Raw genomic sequence first — 19,576 nt, forward strand, 5'->3', positions numbered from 1 at the left:
AATCTCAACAACAAAGAAGCCAAACTCCACAGAAATACAAAAAAAATAAGAGTAACTGTAATAACCACTTAAAAGGAATGAAAAAACCAAAACCAGAAACTCGCCGGAGACCGTCAAAACTCATCTGGGACAGGCAGACCACGCCGGAAATCCCATTGAAAAGACCAAAACCAGAAGCTAAACCAAACAGGGACTTGCGTCGGAGACTTACAGGAGGCTCGCCGGAAACTCGCCGGAAATACATGGAAACACGCCGGCGTCTGACAGACCTCACCGGTGATACCAAAAACCATGACGACAGACCCAAGCGACTACCACAGAATACGCCGGCAAACCACCACAGACCTAGTCGACGACCACACTTCAACAACAACCCAGTTTCTGCCGATCATCATTGTAACCTACCGGCAGCCATATACGTCACCAACAACCACAGACTAGACCGGAAATACACCACAAACCACGCCGGCGAACATCTATCCCCAATCACTATTCGTGGGCATGAAGTCCACGTCTCACAATTCCACGCTCAGTAGAATAAAACTAGGATTTGGGTAAAAAACAAATATATTAATAAAGAAGGGAGGAAGAAGCGGGGTGGGAGAGTAATCAAATGCTGTCAATAGTTATGGCTCTGATACCATGTTAGAGGGATTTAGGGTTTGCATGTAAAGAGAAGAAAGAAGAGGCTATGTTGTTTCACATAGCCTTCTCCTCTCATACTTCATATATATATATATATATATATATATATATATATATATATATATATATATATATGTAACATTGAGTACACAGACCAAAATACCCCATATAATATATTAACCCTAATATGCTCATCTAACACATAGAAACTGCCTTTGATTGCTTAATAGTGCACCTGCTGATGGCTAAGCATCATAAAGTGATATATAGCAGGTCGGGAGAGCCAAGGGTGATGTGTAAGATAGATCTAGAAAAAGCTTATGATCATGTGAATTGGGATTTTCTGTTATATTTGCTTAGGAGGTGTGGTTTCAGGGGGAAATGGTGCTCTTGGATAGAACATTGCATTTTTTCGGCGCGTTTTCGATTCTGGTTAATGGTTCCCCTAATGGTTTTTTAAGTAGCTCCAGGGGATTGAGATAAGGGGACCCCCTTTCTCCATTGTTGTTTGTCTTTGTGATGGAGGTTCTGAGCAAGATGATCTCAGTGGCGGTGCACGGCGGGCTGCTAGAAGGATTCACAGTTCGTAATGCTTCTTTCTCACATCTTCTGTTTGCCGATGACACTTTGACCTTTTACAATGCTATGCCCAACCAACTACGGTATTTGTGAAGCGTGTTTTTGTTGTTCGAAGCTGCTTCCGAGCTGAAGGTAAACCTGGCTAAGTCGGTTTTAATTCAGGTGGGGAACGTGGAGCAAGTGGGTATGTTAGCCGGCATTTTAGGATGCGGGGTTGCATCTTTGCCAGTGAAGTATCTCGGCCTTCCATTGGGAGCCTCTTATAAGGCCATGCATATTTGGGATGGTGTTATTGAGAAGCTAGAATACAGGTTGGCTAGCTGGAAAAGGATGTACTTATTGAAGGGTGGTAGGGTCACCCTTATCAAGAGCACCCTGGCAAATTTGCCCACTTATTATTTGTCTCTCTTTCCTATCCCAGTGAGTGTTGCTAAGCACATCGAGAAGCTACAACGCCAATTTCTATGGGGTGGTATAGGCAAAAAGTTCAAGTTTCACTTGGTAAATTGGGCGATGGTTTGCACTCCAATCAAGGAGGGAGGGGTTGGGAATCAGAAATTTAATGGTGTTCAACAGCACACTTTTAGGGAAATGGTTGTGGTGCTATGGGATTGAGAGAGATGCTTGGTGGAGAGTGGCGGTAGATTCGAAATATGGGAGCTTTTGGGGTGGGTGGTGCTCTCTTGAGCCTGGAGGAGCTTATGGGGTAGGGTTGTGGAAGAATATCAGGAAATGGTGGGAGACTCTCAAAGGCTTTACTAGACATGTGGTGGGGGATGGAACAAGGATTAGCTTTTGGCATGACTTGTGGTGTGGAGATTCGGTTCTAAAGGTAGCCTTTCCAGTTTTATATGGAATTGCTCGTGAGAAGAATGCTTCAGTTGCGGCTAGTATGGAGATGTTGGGAGGTTCAAATCAGTGGAATGTGAGTTTCACTAGAGAGGCACATGATTGGGAGTTGGAAGTCTTTGCGTCCTTTCTACAGGTGTTGCATTCAGTCAGAGTGAGACAAGGGTGTGAAGATAGATTGTGGTGGATTTCTTCCAAACGAGGTCTATTCAAGGTTAAGGCCTCTTTTATTCTTTGACTTGCAATGAGGGTAGGAGATTCCCTTCGAAGAGTGTGTGGCGGACGAAGGCTCTTCTGAGAGCGGCTTTTTTTGTTTGGTCGGCAGCTCTAGGCGAAATACTGACCTTGGATAATCTCAGGAAGCGTCATGTCATTATGATAAATAGGTGTTGCATGTGCAAGAGCAGTGAGGAGACGGTAGATCATCTCCTTCTTCATTGTGAGGTTGCTTCTGCTCTGTGGTATGCCATCTTTAGTCACTTTGGGATGGCCTGGGTGATGCCTAGACATGTATTTGATCTGTTAGCCTATTGGTGGTCTTTTGGGAGGTGGAGTGCTGTGGTGTGGAAGATGGTGCCTACGTGTCTTTTTTGGTGTTTATGGCAGGAAAGGAACAATAGGTGCTTTGAAGACTTGGAGAGGTCTTTGGAGGACATTTTATCCTCTTGCTTTCACACTTTGTATCTTTGGACTGTGGCACATTTGTCCCCGTTGTCAATTAGTTATGATGATTTCCTTGCTCGCTTTTCTTTTTCTAGTTAGGTGATCCTTTTGTATACTTCATGTGTACCTTGGGGCACCTTACGCTTTTAATAAGACTGGTTATTACTTATCAAAAAAAAGAACCACCATTGAAAACTTACCCACACCTCTTAGTCAACAGATAATGTCACCATCTAAGTCTAGCTTCGGTTTCTCATCTCAACATTTTGATAATTGAAGGTATCAGAAACAACACTAGCTTCCAATGGGTTCAATGCCAGCTAGATATCAGGAAGCCCACCATTTTGTTACCAAAAATCAAGGATCACATGTACAGTACCCACAAGAAACTCCTCAGCTATCATTGATTACCTTTTCCCATGTAGTAGCTTTCAGGAGAAAAGGTATTGAATGGTAATTCAAAGTTTAGGGGAAAGATTGTGGCTTTGAAGTTCTTAAGGGATGGAAAAAGGAAGTACTCGGTTAATGCTTCAAATCAGATTCAGAAATACTGAATTTTGAGGGGTTTGATTATGTATGAGCAACCAAAAGAAAAAAAAAAGACAAACAAACAGAGCAAACCGAGAAGTGCACACTAAAAATCAACTACAGGACATCTTAGTAAGTCAAAAAAATATGCAGAATAAATAACTCGGTATATAAGGCCAATCATTGGCTTACTTGTCTCGGTCTTTCTATTCTAAGAAAAAGTTAAAATCTAAAAAAAGTTGGACAATTTACAGTGCAACTACAAGTCTGCATGCTCTGTTTGTTTACATTATTTGATCCCAAGCATATGACACTGGTTATTAACAATAAAAAGTGACCCTATAAACAAGGAATTGAGAATTGACGGTAAAATCAAGATTTATAGAAAGCCAAATCATGAGAACATGGTATTCTCAATGGAGTTCTTCATAATTCTGGACTGTGACATAACTCAACTGCTTATGTTCGGAATAGTGAAGAGCATCCTGTATTAACAAAGATAGCAATTAACAAAACCTAAAATAAAGAGGTTAAATTATAATTAGTAGATTAGGTGGTTGAAAAGTGTAGTACCTAGCTAGCCACAAATGCTGAAATCTATCGAAACTGGGGACCCTTGCTAGACTTTGGATTATTCAATCAAATCGTAATCAATCCATTTCTGTTTGACATGAGCAATCTTGCGCCATTCTTTTCCTTTTTTATCTTGCCATTGTTTTGTCAACAAAGGACAGTCTGAGATTTTTAGAATAGAAAGAGAGGCAGGTAACCCCTTGTCTGGCATGTACTTGAGCTTAGGACAGTCACAGATATTTAGAACTTCAAGAGCACAGAGTTGTTGAAACTCCTCCTTGTCCAAAGATGTCAAATTTGGGAAGTCAGAAATGGAAAGATAGGTCAAACTGGTGGGCAGCCACCGCGCCTCTGGGAAGAACTCCACATCTTCATGTCTTGTTCCACCAATTGACAAACCTTTAAGAATGGGAAGCTGCTGCAAATCCCATCCCATCCTACTCGCAATAAGTTTGTCACAACGATCGATCTCAATTGATTTAATACTGGAAGGCAAGCCCCCCTCAGGAAGAGAGACAATTTTTGGACATCGACTTACAAGTAATACCTCAAGAGATGGCAGGAGTATGTGCAATATCTACAGTACCACGGGGGACAACTGGAAGAGGCCAGAAATCACTCTGCAAATGGCCAAAATAACAAACATCAGAAATGCAACTCAAGCCAAACATGAGAAGGTGCATACGTATCAGACAATACACAAAATTTGAAATGCGTTTCCGCTTTACTAGATTCAGTTTATAGTTAATAAATCAAAACCACATGGTAGTATAAACAAAATGGGATTGATGTTGTGCTTTTCCAACAACTACTTTCCAGACTCATTGACTTGAGGTACTGAATGAGAAACCCAAAGATACAGTAAAAGTGGAAGAGACATGGAAAAGAGCAGAAAAGTGGACAATAATAATTCTCTACTGAGTCCTCAATAATTTGTACTTAACTGCTCAGTTTTGGCAAAGTGAAGTAAATGAAGAATTAACCAGTGGGCAGAGCATTCTGTTTTGGAGAAATGTTACACATACTCCCATGTGCTCACTCTCAAATGCTCACTCTTTGAAGTGACAGTAAAAATTAACATTAGATGCTACATGTACTTTCATTTGTTATTTATCCAATTATGATTTTCACTGCCACGTTATGGAGTGAGTACTTGGGAATGAAGACTTGGGAGTATGTGTAGTACTCATCTTCTATTTTATCAAAGACAGGAATGAAGGAAACCTAAAATAGAGAGCATAAATATATTGATAAATTAGTATGTTGAAAATGTATGTACCTAACTGTAAAAGCTGATATTGTACCGAAAATTGGGGGCTCTTGCTAGACTTTTAGCTTATTCAATCCATGTGAGCAATCTTAGGCCATCCTTTTTCCTCTTTTCCTCTTTTACATTGCCACTGTTTCTTCAACAAAGGACATTCCCAGATCCATAGAATAGATAGGGAGGCCAACAACCCTATTCTGGCATGTACTTGAATGGGAATTTAAAGATAAGCAATGCTTGAAGAACACTGAGGTGTTGAAGCCCCTTCTTGTCCAAATATTTCAAATTTGGAAAGCCAGAGATGGAAAGAGAGGTCAGACTGGTGGGCAGCAACTATGCCTCTAGGAAGAACTCCACATCTCAATAATTGCCACCGATTGTCAAATATCTAAGAAAGGGGAAGTTCTGCAAAACCCATCCCATTATACATGCAAGCATAGATGTTAATTGATTTCAGATTGGAAGGGAAGCCCCTTCAAGAAACCACTCAACTTCTGGACAAATAATTACATCTAATTTCTCAAGAGACGAAAGGAGTGTGTGCATCTTGTCAGGAAGTGATCTCAACTCCTTTAACTCTAACAATGCGGACCAATCACTAGCATTAGCTGTTTCAACGACGCTAGCTTTAGACTCCTTTAACTCCACACTTGATTTACATAGTGCTATCGAATTCCCATTTTCCGCTTTAGGAAGATAGGAAGATGTCCTGTAACCCATTAAACAGCTAAAACATCCTGTCATGCAAAACCAAACAACTTCTCGGTCAATCAGAATCAAAGTTTAGGGGAAAGATTATATTTTGAATAGTTTGAATATGACAACTAAAAGTCAACTAAAAGTATTGATCAAATGACATGTTAGACATCTAACATATATGCAGAAAAACTAGGTGTATAAGGGCCAATCATTCACTTACTTGTCTTTGTCTTTCCATTCTAACAAAAATTTAGAACCAAAAAAATGGAATTTAAAAACCCAATAGGAGTGAGAATTGATTGCTTTACATGTTGGAATTGATGATTGACACTGAAATGGAGATTTATAAAAACATAAATCATGGGAACAAACCTTTGTTGATTCAGAGGACCCTTAATTTCATAGAGTTCTCAATAATTTTTGGTGGTGACATGAGAGAGACTCAACTGCTTATGCCTAGAAAGGTAAAAGTAAATTAAGAATTAATAAGTGAGCAGGGCATACTGTTTTATCAGACATTAAAAACTCAAATTCACTCAAATCGAGCTTCGATTTCTCTGTCCTTGGAAAGGAACTTCTAAAATACGAGAGAAGTCATGATTATTACTTCTGGGGTTCACCATACCCAAAAACTTGCAAAAGCTTGAACATTGATGACAATGGCGACGATGATCCCTTATATATTCTTGTTAGTACCAAGCCCAACTCCTTCACTCCATCAGGCAAGAGGATCAGTTGCCCACATCACATGTACCTGCAACATATACACACTAATTTCATTACCCAAAAGGCAAAGTAAAAGGCATGTAGAGAATCCCCTGTTTCCATGCTCAAAAAACGGATGGAAAGAAAAGAAAACAACACCTAGAGATTAATGTTAATACACTGTTTGGTTGCCCAAGGCATCAAATTTTAACTCCAGATGCAATTCCATTGGTGCTTGATTCCTTCAAGTTTGACACTTCGTCAAATCTTAACATTGAAAACTTGTTTGGTCAACATGAAAGTTTTTCTCTCTTCTCCCTCATCCACCCCCGCCTGAGTGCAGGGGTGTGGGTGGCGCGTGTGACCTGTTTGGGTGTCTAGTTTGTTAGCTGATTGATTAGTGTTATGGCTGATTCGAGGAAGTGGTCTGTGGAGTCCAAGAAGTTTGAGTTAGTGATAAAAAGCTCAGGGGTGAGGATTTTTGAAAGAAGCAATAGGATTCAAAAAACCATCTTCTTGAAGAAGGATGAGCTGCTGTGGTTGGGGCGCATTGTGGAGGCCATCTTTTGGTGGCCGCCGGTGAGGAGCTTGAGTGGGTCGAGTCTGGGGAGTCTTCTGGAGCTGTCGGAGCACTGGAGATGGTGGTTTCGCACCAGAAGATGCCGGTGATGCCAGGTACAGTGTGTGAGGGCAATGAGTTGGTACCTTGGAATGGCGGTGAAGTGTTCCAGGTTGTCGGTCAGGCTAGTGGGGGTTTGGGTCAAGTGCAGCAACTAAGGTATAATGGTGGGCTGCATGTCTGGGACGTTGATCCTTCAAATAATGGACTCCGGTGTGCAGGTTTGGTTGAGTCTCGAGAGGTTGGTCAGGTGGTGGTAGCTAAGAGGTGTGGGGGTGAAATCATGGTCGATGATAGGAGTAAGGAAGATGGGAGGGCAGAGGCGAGTGGAACAGAGGGGCCTTCGCCTTTGAACAGTTATGGCCCTAATTCAGGGGATGCAGCAGGCTATTCCGATTGGGTTATTCAGTGTGCCAATGAGATATATCCGATCGTGGGGATTTCGTTTGCCGGTCATAAGCTGCAGTTGTTAGCATTGTTGACCTCTCTAGAAGAGGAACGTCGAAATAATGGGATGGTAACTACTTCAAACAGCGGCACTAAAGGTAAAAGGGAGATGAGGAATTTGGAGTGTTCGGTGAATTATGATGCCAGAAGTGGGAGCTCGATTCGGGGAAGCAGGAAAGGGAGGGGGAATGTAGGAGTGTTATGAAGATAAGCATAATCTCTTGGAATGTGAGAGGGTTGAATAAGAGGGATAAGCGATTGAGGGTGAGCAATTTGCTTAGGGATTGGAATGCAGATGTTGTTTGCCTTCAAGAAACCAAGATTCAGGCTATGTCTAGAAACATTGTTCGCAGTTTATGGAGGCGAAATTATGTGGATTGGTGCTGCTTGGAGTCTAATGGGGCCTCGGGTGGTATTTTAATCATGTGGGATACTAGGGTGGTGGAGAAGATCGATGTTTGTGTAGGGGATTTTACCCTGGCGGTGTCTTTCAGGAACGTGGCAGATCTCTCGGTGTGGGCGTTTGCAGGGGTGTATGGTCCGAATATTGATAGGGATAGAAGGCTCCTTTGGGATGAGTTGGCTGGCGTTCTTAGTTGGTGGAACGTACCTTGGTGTATTGGGGGAGATTTCAATGTCACTCGATTCCCTAGTGAAAGATCTGGTGGAGCTCGTCTGGATTGTGCTATGATGGGTTTCTCAGATTTTATTTCTGAACAAGGGCTTATGGACCTTCCCCTTGTAGGGGGTGTTTGTACTTGGTCGGTCTCTCAAGATCCTCCGCTATGGTCTAGGATTGATCGGTTTCTTGTTTCTCCAGAGTTGGAAGCCGGGTTTCCAGGGGTGAGGCAGAAGAGGCTTCCCCGTCTATGCTCGGATCACTTCCCAATTATGCTTGAGTTGGGGGAGGTTACTCAGGGGAAAAGGCCATTCAGGTTTGAGAATATGTGGCTTAAGGAGGAAGGGTTTGTTGATTTAGTGAAACAATGGTGGGATTCGTATGAGTTCCAAGGTACGCCGAGCTTTGTTCTCGCTCGCAAACTCAAGGCCTTGAAGCTGAATTTGAAGACTTGGAATGAGGAGGTGTTTGGCAACATTGAGAGGAATAAGCGGACTCTTCTTGAGGATCTTCGGGTGTTTGATGAGCACGAAGAAAGTAGGGCCTTGAACGAGGAGGAGTTAGCGAGGAAGGCCGAGGTTGTTCGAGATTTAGAGAAGTGTACTCTTATGGAGGAGATTAGTTGGAGACAGAAATCTAGGGTGTTTTGGTTAAAGGAAGGGGACAAGTGCACTAAATTCTTTCATTCCATAGCCAACTCTAATAGAAGATATAATTCGATAGAGAATCTTATGATTGGGGATAATCTTTCTTCAAATCAGGATGAGATTAGTGAGCACATTGTTGATTTCTACCAAAAGCTCTTTGCTGAACATCACAATTGGAGGCCTTTGGTAGATGGTATTTCCTTGGATTCCATTTCAGAGGGAGAGGCCAGCTGGTTGGAGAGAGATTTTGAAGAGGAAGAGGTTAGAAAGGTCGTGTTTAAGATGAATGGTAACAAGGCATCGGGCCCCGATGGGTTTTCTATGGCGTTCTTCCAAGCTTGTTGGGAGGTGGTGAGGGAGGACATTATGAGGGTTTTCAATGCTTTCCATGCTGGCGGGATGTTTGTTAAGAGCCTCAACGCCTCTTTCATTTCGCTTATTCCGAAGATTCCCGGTGCCATCAACCTTAAAGATTTCCGCCCGATTAGCCTTGTGGGAGGTATGTACAAAATTATTGCCAAGGTTTTAGCAAACAGATTGAAGGTTGTGTTGGACAAGATTATCTCCAAGTCGCAAAATGCTTTCATCAAAGGTCGACAGATTCTAGATCCCATCTTGATTGCTAATGAATGCCTTGGTAGTAGGATGAGATCTGGGGAGCCAGGGGTCATTTGCAAAATGGATTTGGAAAAAGCTTACGATCATGTGAATTGGGGCTTCTTGTTGTACTTGCTAAGGAGGTGCGGTTTTGGAGGGGTTTGGTGTTCTTGGATTCAACATTGCATTTCCTCGGTGCGGTTCTCGATTCTGGTAAATGGGTCTCCTAAAGGTTTTTTCAGTAGCTCCAGGGGTTTGAGACAAGGGGATCCTCTCTCTCCTTTGTTGTTTGTGCTTGTGATGGAGGTCCTGAGTAGGATGATTTCGGCGGCGGTTCATAGGGGGTTGTTAGAAGGCTTCAAAATCGGTACCACAACAGTCTCCCATCTTTTATTTGCCGACGACACCTTGATTTTCTGCAATGCGAGGCCTGCCCAGTTACGTTACTTACGGAGTTTGTTCTTGCTGTTTGAAGCTGCTTCCGGGTTGAAGGTTAATCTGGCTAAATCGATGCTTATTCCGGTGGGGAACGTGGAGCAAGTGGCTTCGTTAGCCGGTATTTTAGGGTGTGAGGCAGCTACTTTGCCAGTGAAGTACCTTGGTCTCCCATTGGGAGGCTCTTGTAAGTCCAAGCATATTTGGGATGGAGTGATCGAGAAGATTGAATATAGGTTGGCCAGCTGGAAAAGGTTGTATTTGTCGAAAGGGGGTAGGGTCACCCTTATTAAAAGCACTCTTGCTAACCTGCCTACTTATTACTTGTCTCTTTTTCCTATTCCGGTGAGTGTTGCTAAGCGCATTGAGAAGCTTCAACGCAATTTCCTTTGGGGAGGGATAGGCGAAGAGTTCAAATACCACTTGGTGAAGTGGTCGCAGGTTTGCACTCCGATCAAGGAGGGAGGGTTGGGGATCAGGAGCTTATTGGTCTTCAACCGCGCTCTTTTAGGGAAATGGTTGTGGCGTTATGGGTCGGAAAGAGACGCTTGGTGGAGAGATGTGATAGATGCGAAGTTTGGAAGCTTATGGGGAGGATGGTGTTCGGTTGAGCCTGGAGGCACGTTTGGGGTAGGGTTATGGAAGAATATTAGGAAAGGGTGGGAAACTTTCAAAGGCTTCACAAGATTTGCAGTGGGGGATGGGTCTCGGATTAGCTTTTGGCATGATTGGTGGTGTGGAGATTCTGCTCTCAAGATAGCTTTCCCGATCCTTTATAGTATTGCTTGTGCGAAGGAGGCCTCAGTTGCGGACAACGTGGAGATGCTGGGGGGATCCAACCAGTGGAACGTGAGTTTTTCGAGGGAGGCTCATGATTGGGAGGTGGAGACCTTTGCCTTATTTTTCCAGGTGTTACATTCTACAGGAGTGAGAAGAGGGTCGGAAGATAGATTATGGTGGAACCCCTCCAAAAGAGGTACTTTCAAGGTCAAGTCTCTCTTTCTCTCCTTGGCATGCTCGGAAGGGAGGAGGTTCCCCTGGAAGAGTGTGTGGCGGACTCAGGCTCCTCCAAGGGCAGCTTTTTTTGCATGGTCGGCAGCTTGGGGGAAAATTCTGACCTTAGATAACCTCAGAAAGAGAAAAGTGATTGTGGTAAACAGATGTTGGATGTGTAAGAAGAGTGAGGAGACAGTGGATCATCTTCTTATTCATTGTGAGGTGGCGTCTGCTTTGTGGAGTGCCTTCTTTGGCCGTTTTGGGTTATCATGGGTGATGCCTGGTCGGGTTTTCGAGTTGCTAGCCTGTTGGTGGTCTGCAGGAAGGGGGGGGAGTGCTGCAGTCTGGAAGATGGTGCCTACTTGCTTTTTTTGGTGTCTATGGAGAGAGAGGAATAATAGGTGCTTCGAGGATGTGGAGAGGTCTTTCGAGGACTTTTTATCCTATTGTTTCCATACTCTGTATCTTTGGACTGTAGCGTTTGTTTCCCCGGTCTCGATTAGCTATAATGATTTCCTTGTTCGCTTTTCACTTTCTAGTTAGGTGATCCTCCTTGTATACTTCTAGTGTACTTCGGGGCGCCTTACGCTTTTAATAAAGTCTGTTACTTACTTATCAAAAAAAAAAAAATTATTTCAGCTCATTTTGTTCTGAAATAATTTACGGAAAGTTTCTAAAACTTAAAGCAATGCTCCGTTTGGAACTTGTAAAAACATTTAAAATAAAAAGCCTCATTTTTTAATTTTGATTTGTGTGATTTTATTAAAAAGCAAAGAAATCAACCAATTCTTTAAGAGCAATGAATTGTTGCAAACTTCTTCTGCTCGGTTACGTTAGTAGAGTCATGCTTAACAGTTAGTTTATGCTTCAAATCATTTCAGGGAACATTGAATCTCTAAGGGTTTGAATTTATATAAGAAACAAAAAAATAAAAACAGAGCAAACCTAGAAGTTGTACAATAAAAATCAAATGAAAGTATTGATTAAATAACATCAAACACCTATGCAGAATAAGTGGGTATATAATAAGCTGTAGTTGTCACGGTCTTTCTATTCTAAAAAACAATTTCAAATCTAAAAATAAAAAATAAAAGACACTAGACAATTTACAGTGCAAGTCTGCATCCTCTAGTGGCAAATTCAGGAGAGAGCCCTTCTTAAGAGAAAAATACCCAACAGAAGTGAGAGTGGCAGGAAGCAGTTGACATGATTTGATTACAAGCATGACACTTGTTATTGAAAATAAAAAGTGATCCTATAAACAAGGAATTGAGAATTGACAGTAAAATCAAGATTTATAGAAAGACAAATCATGGGAACATACCTTGTTTATTCATGGCATCACCAATTCTCTATGGAGCTCTCAATAATTCTAGGCGGTGACGTGACTCAACTGCTTATGTCCGGAATGGTGAAGTGGGCGGAGCATTCTGTTTTATCAAAGATAGCAACTAAGCAAATTAAATAGAGAGAGTATATTACATTGATAAATTAGGAGATTAAAAAGTGCACGTACCAAAATTAGGGACTCTTGCTAGACTTCTTGCTTATTCAATCAATTCGTAACCAATCCATTTTTGTTCGACATGAGCAATTTTGCGCCATTCTTTTCCTTTTTTACTTTGCCACTCTTTCTTCAACAAAGGACAGTTGTATAATTTTTAGAATAGAAAGGGAGGCAAGTAGCTCCTGTTCTGGTATGAACTTGAGCTTAGGGCGGTTCGAGATATGCAATTTTTCAAGAGCAATGAGGCGCTGAACCCCCTTCTTGTCCAAAGATTTCAAATTTGAGTCAAAGATGTGAAGAGAGGTCAAACTGGTGGGCAGCAACTGCACCTTTGGGAAGGACTCCACATCTTCAGAATTGCCACTGATTCTCAAATGTTAAAGAAAAGGGAGGTTTTGCAAACCCCATCCCATCCAACTTGCAACGAGTTTGTCAAAACCGTTGATGGTAATTGGTTTCAGATTGGAAGGCAAGCCTCTTTCAGAAAATGACTCAACTTCTTGACAATGACTTACAACCAATTCCTCAAGAGACACAAGGAGTACATGCATTACTTTCTTGTTGGTCTTCTTTGACAATTACTTCGAGATGAGCTACACTTCGAAGCACTGTCAGATGACTATGGAACCAAAACGGGATTTGGTGATCTGAAATAATCCAAATAAAACCAAAATTTCAGTATCATTGAGTTTGTAAACTTCAGTATCATTGAGTTTGTAAATTAATTCATAAAAGAGTAAGGAAAAAAAAAAATCAAGTAAACAGACACACCAATATACCTTTGAACCACCTATTGGTACGCATGCAGGAGAAGTGCTTGCCCCCAAGATGTTTATACCATTCGGAGTTCTCAAAGCAGCTGCATAGAAAAGATGGTTGTAAAAGGAGCTATTATGGCACTGAATTTCACAGGCAATAGAATCAAATACATAAAAACAACAAGGGCAGGTGAGGATAAGTTTATACCATTCAGTGCCATTCGGAGTTCTTATTGCTTGCATGATTTTCAAAATACTTCTTGTGATCTATAATTTTTTCTTCCCTATATAGACTCACTACTCATCAAATTTATAATCAGCTAATGATTAATTTTTGCTGCAATTACCCAATGAAATATAAACTTGCTTACACAAACAAATTGGTAAATAGACATAAAAACAGAAAATTAAAAGTGAATGACACTTATGGATCACCAACTCTTGAAGACTGCTGTTGGAGTCTATCATTCCCTCATGGAGGGACACAAGTGAGTCACATCCACTTTTCCAGAGGGCTTTTAATGGAGAGGAAAGACCATTCTTAATGATGTAGCGGATTATTTGGTAACAATAATCAGAAGGATTATTTGGTAACAATAATCAGAAGCATCTACGTCTTTTGACCAAAAGATAAAACAAGCCTTCAAGTTTAAAGGACGATAAACTCCGCAGAGTATTTGAGAAATTCTCAGATTTTATAATAATTCAAGTTGTGTCTTTTACATTACAGACTAACATATATATATATATATATATATATATATATATATATATAGAGAGAGAGAGAGAGAGAGAGGGAGGAAAAATACTTGTAGAGATAGTAAACCTACTCGAAGTAGTGAAAGTACACCTAATCCTAGTAATAAAAGTAAACATAATCCTAGTAAGGAAAGAATCCTAGAAAGGACAGGAAATAAAGTCTTCATTAAAATTAGAATAGAAATAAAATAAAATCTTCATCTTCGCGGTCATATTGAATCAAATGTAGCGTCCTATATCACTTAAGAAGGGACATGAGTGAGAAACAGCCATTGATCACTAACTCTTGACGACCACTATTGGAGGCTATCATTCCCTCGGGAAGGTATTCTAAATTCCTACACCATATGATGTGGAGGGTTTTTAATGTAGATGGAAGACCATCCTTATGAAGGGATTCTAGTGGATGACATCCTTCAATTTTGAGCTTTCACATTCCAGTAGGTAATTTCTTTAACATCTCATTACAATAGCCTAGCTCCAATTCACGAATAGCAGGAGACCTTGGGAGTGGAGCCACCAGCTGTGAACATACACTAATCTCAAGTTTGGCCAAAGAAGGAAGACTGATGAGCAACCCTCCTGTTAGCTTAGGACAACAATTAAAATAAAGCTTTTCAAGTAGAAGAAAAGCTACACCTCCATTTTCGTCACCAAAAGAAACCCACTCCTCCCACTTCGCCATACGCTCAATCAAACCTAAGAACTTTAAGGGGCACCAAATGGCTTAATTAAAGAAGAACCACTACCACAAAAGTTACAACCCACTGTAACAACTTTATCAAACCTAACAATTGAAAGGTTCTGCAAAGAGTGAAAGCTGACCAAGCAGTGGCAAGCTATTGCAATATTTGTAGTTTTGTAGATAAAGGATGCTACATTCCAAGCAGTTTACATTGACAATAAAAGCGATCCTATAAACAAGAAATTGGTAATTGACAATAAAATCAATATTTATAGAAAGAAAAATCATAGGAACATACCTTGTTGATTCAAAGCATCCCCAATTCTCTATGGAGTTCCCAATTACTCTAGACGGTGACATGACTCAACTGGTTATGTTCAAAATGGTGAAGTGAAGAGCATTCTGTTTCAACAATGATAGCAGCTAAGCAAATTAAAATAGAGAGAGTAAATGATATTGATAAATTAGGTGGTTGAAAAGTGCAGGTACCAAAATTTGGGGACTCTTGCTAGACTTTTAGCTCATTCAATCCATTCGCGATCCATCCGTTTCCGTTCGACATGAGCAATCTTGTGCCATTCTTTTCCTTTTTTACTTTGCCACTCTATCTTCAGCAAAGGACAGTAGTCGATCCATAGAAATAAAAGGGAGGGAGGTAACCCCTGTTCTGGCATGTACTTGAGATTAGGGCAGTTGTAGATATACAAATTTTCAAGAGCATAAAGGTGTTGAAGCCCCTTCTTGTCCAAAGATTTCAAATTTAGAAAGCTATAGATGGAAAGAGAGGTTAGACTGGTGGGCAGCAACTGTGCCTCTGGGAAAGACTCCACATCTTCAAATTCGCCACTGATTGACAAATCTCTAAGGAATGGCAGGTACTGCAAACCCCATCCCATCCGACTCGCAACGAGTTTGCCACAACTGATGATTTTAATTGATTTCAGATTGGAAGGCAAGCCCCCTTCAGGAAGCGACTCAACTTTTGCACAATTAGATACTTCCAGCTCCTCAAGAGACGGAAGGAGTATGTGCATATTTTCAGGAAGTGATCTCAGGCTCTCACATTCAAGGACCAAAAGTGATGTAAGGCGGGATGCACGCAATCCTCCTTTTGGAAAAGATACAAACTTAGGGCAAATAGAGATTTTTATGTTCAAGGTGACTAAATCATGTTCATAATTGTCTGGAATGGTAAGAGATATCAGATTGCTACACTCCCAGAATTGGACGTGATAAAGCTTTGGGAATAAATCTAATGGAAAGGACTTGAGAGTCTTGGATTTATACAAGTTTAGTTCTTTAACAGATGTATAGTCTACGTGCATTGGGAGATCTAACTTCATACAACTCTCAATCGTAAGGGTTTTTAATGTAGAGGGAAGACCATCCTTAGGAAAGGACACAAGTGAATGACACTTACGGATCACCAATTCTTGAATATTGTTGTTGGAGTCTATCATTCCCTCAGGAAGGGTCACAAGTGAGTCACACCCACTTATCCAAAGGGTTTTTAATGTAGAGGGAAGACCATCCTTAGGAAGGGACATGAGTAAGAAACAATCATCGATCACTAACTTTTGAAGACCGCTATTGGAGTCTATCATTCCCTCCGGAAGGGACCTTAAGTTCCTACACCATATGATGCGGAGGGTTTTTAATGTAGATGGAAGACCATCCTTAGGAAAGGATTCTAGTGGATGACATCCTTCAATTTTGAGATTTTGTATTCCAGTAGGCAATTCATTTAACAACTTCTCATTACAAAAGCGTAGCTCCAATTCACGAATAGCAGGAGACCTTGGGAGTGGAGCTACCAGCTGTGGACATACACTAATCTCAAGTTTGGCCAAATAAGGAAGATAGCTGGGCAACCCTCCTGTTAGGTTAGGACAACGATCAATATAAAGCTTTTCAAGTTGAGGAAAAGCTACACTTCCATTTTCGTCGCCAAAAGAAATCCATTCCTTCCACTTCGCCATACGCTCAAACCTAAGAATTTTAAGGGCAGCAAATGGCTTAACAAAAGAAGAGCCACTGCCACAAAACTCACGACCCACTGTAACAACTTTATCAAACCCAGCAATAGAAAGGTTCTGCAGAGAGTGTAGTTGCCCAAGCGGTGGCAAGCTATTGCAATACTGGCAGTTTTGTAGACGAAGAGATGCTACATTAGAGAATGAAGAATGTCCTACCCAATCTGAAAAAAGTTTACCACTGTAGTGTCTGATAATGAGGCTTTTCAAGTTTCTATGGGGCCGGAGACTATCAAGTACAGTTTTCTGACTTTCTGGAAAGTTATTATTATATTCCCATTCCAATTCCAACTCTTCAAGGTACTTTTTATCTCCCAATCTTGCATTTATAGCATTAGTAGGAGATTCGACATTTTGGAGCCCTGAAATAGAAAGCGATCCCTGAAGATTTGTGAGTTTCCCCAACTCTCCAATGCACAACACACTACCTTCGTCGATGATAAATTTAGTCAACGTCTGGAGGCATTTTAATCTACCGAGTTGTATTGGCATCTCTTTTATGCTAGTTCCAATAATATCAAGATGACGCAAATTAACAAGTTTCCACATATCTCTAGGCAATCCAACAAGATCTCTACAATATGATAATATCAATGTTTGCAAATTGTACAGTTGGCATATTGAATCAGGCAGTCTTTCAACATTAGTGCAAGAGAGATCCAAGTAGCGTAGGTATTTAAATTTGCCAATTGAATCTAACAATTCAGTAATGTTCCCATAGTTCGACAAAGAAAGCACTCGTAAGCATCTTAGCGTTGGCAATATATCATGTACTACTTTCTTAGTCAAGCAGTAACAGGGCCAATACAAATGAAACATACTTAAATGTAGGAAAGTGCGCAACCTTTTAGCCTCGTGAAGGGTGTCAAACTTCTTCGAGCTATGAAACATTTGTTTGGAAAAATAGGACAAGTGGCGAGTATTGCTTACAACCTTAGGAGGACAATCACCCTCCAACCTTAAAATAAATTGTCCAGATATAGATTTTGCTAAATCGCTCACAAGATTATGCATTACAAAACATGACTTCTTGTAACTTGATTTTTGGAATAATGATCTTGACTCAAGAGTGAGGAAATACTCATTACCAACTTCTTCCTTTGTTTTGTTTTCAGGTTGATGTAGGAAACCTTCCGCCATCCATAACAAGATTAATTGATCTTTTTTGAAATCATAATCCTTTGGAAATATTGAGCAATAAGCAAAGCATCGCTTTAGATTTGAAGAGAGATATTTGTAACTTAATCTTAGAGCCGGAAGAATGCCCATCTCATCGATTGGCAAATCCCATAATTCACTTTTCAATATCTTATCCCACTCCTCAACATCCGATTTAGATCTTAATAGAGCACCAATTGTCTTGATTGCTAACGGGAGGCCTCTGCACTTTTCCATGATTTTTCTACCTATTACTTCTAACTCTCCATGTGCATTAGATTTTCCATCATGGAATGCATATTTTGCAAATAGTGACCAACAATCTTCTTCTGCTAACTCCTTTAGTTGATACAATGCACTAGCACGCATGACTAATGCAACACTATCATTACGTGTTGTTACAATGACCTTACTTTCTTGTAACCCAGATTTGAAGGGTTTACATAGTGCCTCCCACTGAACATAATTCTCATTCCAAACATCATCTAAAACCAATAGAAACTTTTTCCCCTTTAATTTCTCTTTTAGTTCACTCTGAAGTAGATCTAGATCCTTACTATCATAAGTTGACGAGCTTACTCTCTCCAAAATTGTTTTTGTTATCTTGAACACATTAAAATCTTCTGAAACACAAACCCATGCGAGATGATCAAAAGAGTCCTTCACCTTGTTGTCATTGTATACAAGCTGTGCAAGGGAGGTCTTTCCAATCCCCCCCATGCCGACTATAGCAATCACACTCATCTCATTGCCACATACATCATTTGATAGCAACATTTTAATGATTGCCTCCTTGTCATCACCCCTACCACAAATATCAGATTCTTCAACCAAAGAAGTCGTGGGCAATCTTTCAGAAGATTTCCCTCCAATACCCTCTTTCAGACCTATAAGATTTTTTTGGTCTGCTAGATATTCTAGTCTGCCAAGTACTTCTTTTATCTTTGGCTCTATCTCTTGGACAAAAGAATTACGAAAAGCAAACATGGACTTTCGTACCTTGCTTGCAGTGGTTTGAAACTGAGCATCCAACTCGCTTCGCAAGGCTTCAGTAGAAATCTCATCCAAGACTTGCTCTGCATCATAGATTGCATCTTTTAGCTTATCAAGCCACTCCTTCACAGCAGGTTTCGTAACTTGCAACTCCTCCGCGTCTTCCAGCACTGCATTGAGGGTCAAGAAAGTTGTCTTCAACTTCATTAGGAGTTTGTCGGAGAGTTTTCGTTGCTGAAAGAAGTCAACGAACTCGCCAGATGCCATTCTGGAGAAAAAAGCTTCGAGGAAGGGAGAGAGAAAAATGGTTGCAATCTCAGCCATGTTTTCTTCTTTGGAAATCAAAGGAATGAAGGAAGGGGAATGCAAAAGGCAGATCAAAACCAGATAGGAAGCTGTGTATTGCTTTACCAATGAATAAATGGACTCATATTCATTGCACAGTGAAAAGGAAGGACCCACCCGGGGCAGTACCCACGTGATATACTCCCAAAACATTGAAGTCGGTTGGAAACGGGCCAAACGGCGTACATGAATTAGTTTGATAAAGTAATGAGAGAGTTTAAGTGGAGACCAACTCATTAACGTCAAATATATGCGTTGCTTTTACACCGTATATAACAATCTTTTTTGCTTTACATATTCATCCCTTGAAATCTTTCCTTTCCTTGTTTCTTTCCTTCTCTTTAGATAAATATAACGAAAAGATTTTGGTAGGTTGAATAAGGGGAATGCTAAGTTTTCTTAGTATTCTTATGTTCGAAGTACATATTATTTTAAAAAATAAAAATTAAAAAAAATTAAAAAAAATTAAA

The 19,576-nt window shown here is 40.7% G+C and overlaps 1 protein-coding gene across 9 annotated transcripts; it reads right to left on the reverse strand.

Moving 5' to 3' along the window:
* Positions 1-3,379: 3,379 nt before the first annotated feature.
* Positions 3,380-19,138, reverse strand: LOC132166041 (putative disease resistance RPP13-like protein 1). 9 transcript variants are annotated; one of them, XR_015909442.1, is made up of 7 exons: positions 12,193-12,293; positions 6,429-6,557; positions 6,176-6,259; positions 5,117-5,841; positions 4,385-4,457; positions 3,838-4,274; positions 3,380-3,749 (listed from the first exon to the last, which is right to left on the reverse strand). XR_015909442.1 is itself a non-coding variant. In XM_059576791.2 (4 exons), the coding sequence occupies exon 1, from the start codon at positions 19,083-19,085 to the stop codon at positions 15,099-15,101; it is 3,987 nt and encodes a 1,328-aa protein (XP_059432774.2). In that variant the 5' UTR covers positions 19,086-19,138; the 3' UTR covers positions 12,404-13,022; positions 13,155-13,234; positions 14,876-14,979; positions 15,067-15,098. The 9 variants fall into 9 exon arrangements, 1 of the variants encoding a protein (XP_059432774.2); XR_015909441.1 differs by having other exon boundaries at positions 3,838-4,457; positions 5,142-5,841; XR_015909440.1 differs by having other exon boundaries at positions 3,838-4,457; positions 5,122-5,841.
* Positions 19,139-19,576: the final 438 nt, after the last annotated feature.

Source organism: Corylus avellana, chromosome 11 (assembly GCF_965113065.1).
Source record: "Corylus avellana chromosome 11, dhCorAvel1.hap1.2, whole genome shotgun sequence".
Lineage (NCBI taxonomy): Eukaryota > Viridiplantae > Streptophyta > Magnoliopsida > Fagales > Betulaceae > Corylus > Corylus avellana.